The sequence below is a fragment of the Uranotaenia lowii genome, chromosome 1 (assembly GCF_029784155.1).
Source record: "Uranotaenia lowii strain MFRU-FL chromosome 1, ASM2978415v1, whole genome shotgun sequence".
Classification (NCBI taxonomy): domain Eukaryota; kingdom Metazoa; phylum Arthropoda; class Insecta; order Diptera; family Culicidae; genus Uranotaenia; species Uranotaenia lowii.
In genome coordinates this window covers 55,868,861-55,870,397 of record NC_073691.1, presented here as the reverse complement: position 1 = coordinate 55,870,397, position 1,537 = coordinate 55,868,861, and the positions used below count along the sequence as shown (strand labels likewise).

The 1,537-nt window shown below is 40.9% G+C and overlaps 1 protein-coding gene across 1 annotated transcript; it reads right to left on the bottom strand.

The window, feature by feature from the left end:
• Positions 1-826: 826 nt before the first annotated feature.
• On the bottom strand, positions 827-1,537 carry LOC129755387 (general odorant-binding protein 99a-like). Its single transcript, XM_055751844.1, has 2 exons — positions 1,379-1,537; positions 827-1,310 (listed from the first exon to the last, which is right to left on the bottom strand). The coding sequence occupies exons 1-2, from the start codon at positions 1,415-1,417 to the stop codon at positions 933-935; spliced, it is 417 nt and encodes a 138-aa protein (XP_055607819.1). The 5' UTR covers positions 1,418-1,537; the 3' UTR covers positions 827-932.

Genomic DNA, 1,537 nt, shown 5'->3' with positions numbered 1-1,537 from the left:
GGCCCTTAAAAACTTCTCCTGCTAAATTTCACGCCAATCGGTTCAGTAGTTTCCGAGTCAATATAGGGAACAGACAGACAGACAGAAATTCATTGTATAAATACAACTCATCATAACTAGGCAACACCATCAGCTTATCGGAGAATAAATTGTTGGACATTTCAGTGATCTATCGCTTATTCAAAATAACAAATTCTGGTATGAGACTTGACTTGATGACCCTTTTCCGTAGTTCCCGATCTTTTCCTTCACTCCAATGCTTGATTTGAACTTTGTGAACATTTTTGACAGTGTTTGCATGCTTTTCACCACTCACACACAGTAATTCTTTGAATAATCATCGGTTTTGTCAGCTATCAATTTGATAATGATGGATTTAGAAGGAAACTGTGAAAATCATTTTTTCACATTTGAATATCTCAAAAATTCGTGTATTTTAAATTTTGAATAAATTAGGTCGGATAGTACTTTTTTCAGGCAGCAAAATGCTGTCATAATTTCGAATGTCCGATAACTAACAAATGAGCTCTCAGCAAATGAAAGTGTCACATTTCTAAAAGAACTAGGTTTAATCTTATTTCCGCCATGTACTGAAGTCATTTTCAGTGAGCTGAAAACCATTCATCAACAACAGGAACAGTTTGACTGATGATAGTCCAAAATTTCTGTAATTTTTTTTGTAGTATGCGCATCGGCTTTACCTCAACAAAATTTTAAAAATGTAGGTCGACCCTATTGAACACTCTGTAGATACACAATGTATCCAAAAATAGATTTCACAAATAAGGTTAGGACTTTTTTCCCGTGATATTGCATAGAATCAATATTTTTGACAGTTGCAGATCTGGTTTTATTCCAATAGTTTTTCAGAGAACCAAAGGAAGTGGATAAATACTTTCGCGGGGCCTACATTAAGCTCTCCTGGATCCACCTTAATCCTTCTTGATGCTAGCCTTGATCAGGGGCAGGTTGTTCTGCTGGAAGCACTTGAAGCCACGGAAGGCCCAGTGACAGGCATTTCCGTCAGTATTGGCATCGACGCACTTGAGCACCTCCTCGCGGATTTCACCAGCATCCCGTCCGTGGGCCAGCTGCTGAACCAGATTGTCTACGATCGGTCCATTGGTTTCGTCGAACAGGTGCATCTTGCTGAACACACACTTGATGTAGCACTGGGTCTTGTCATCCTCGGGGAACTCCCACTTCCGGTACTTGGCCACCAGCTCATCCGAGATGCCCTCCGATTGGGCACATTCTGTACGGTAACGTTGCAGATCCTCCGTCGACTGGACGGTGAAATCGGCATAGGCCTGTTTTGAGTAAAGAAAAAGGGTTTATAAGTTACAACCACAGTTAGGCGAGATTAACCTTGACTTACCACAGCTAGCACAGCAAAAATGGCAACGAATAGTTTCATCTTGATTGATTATTAGCAGATAAGACCCGGATCTTCGGTTCAAGAGTATTAACTATAGTAGGTAGTAGGTGTTCGAGGCGTCGACGAACGAATGGAACTGATGATGGGCTGGTTGAGGAT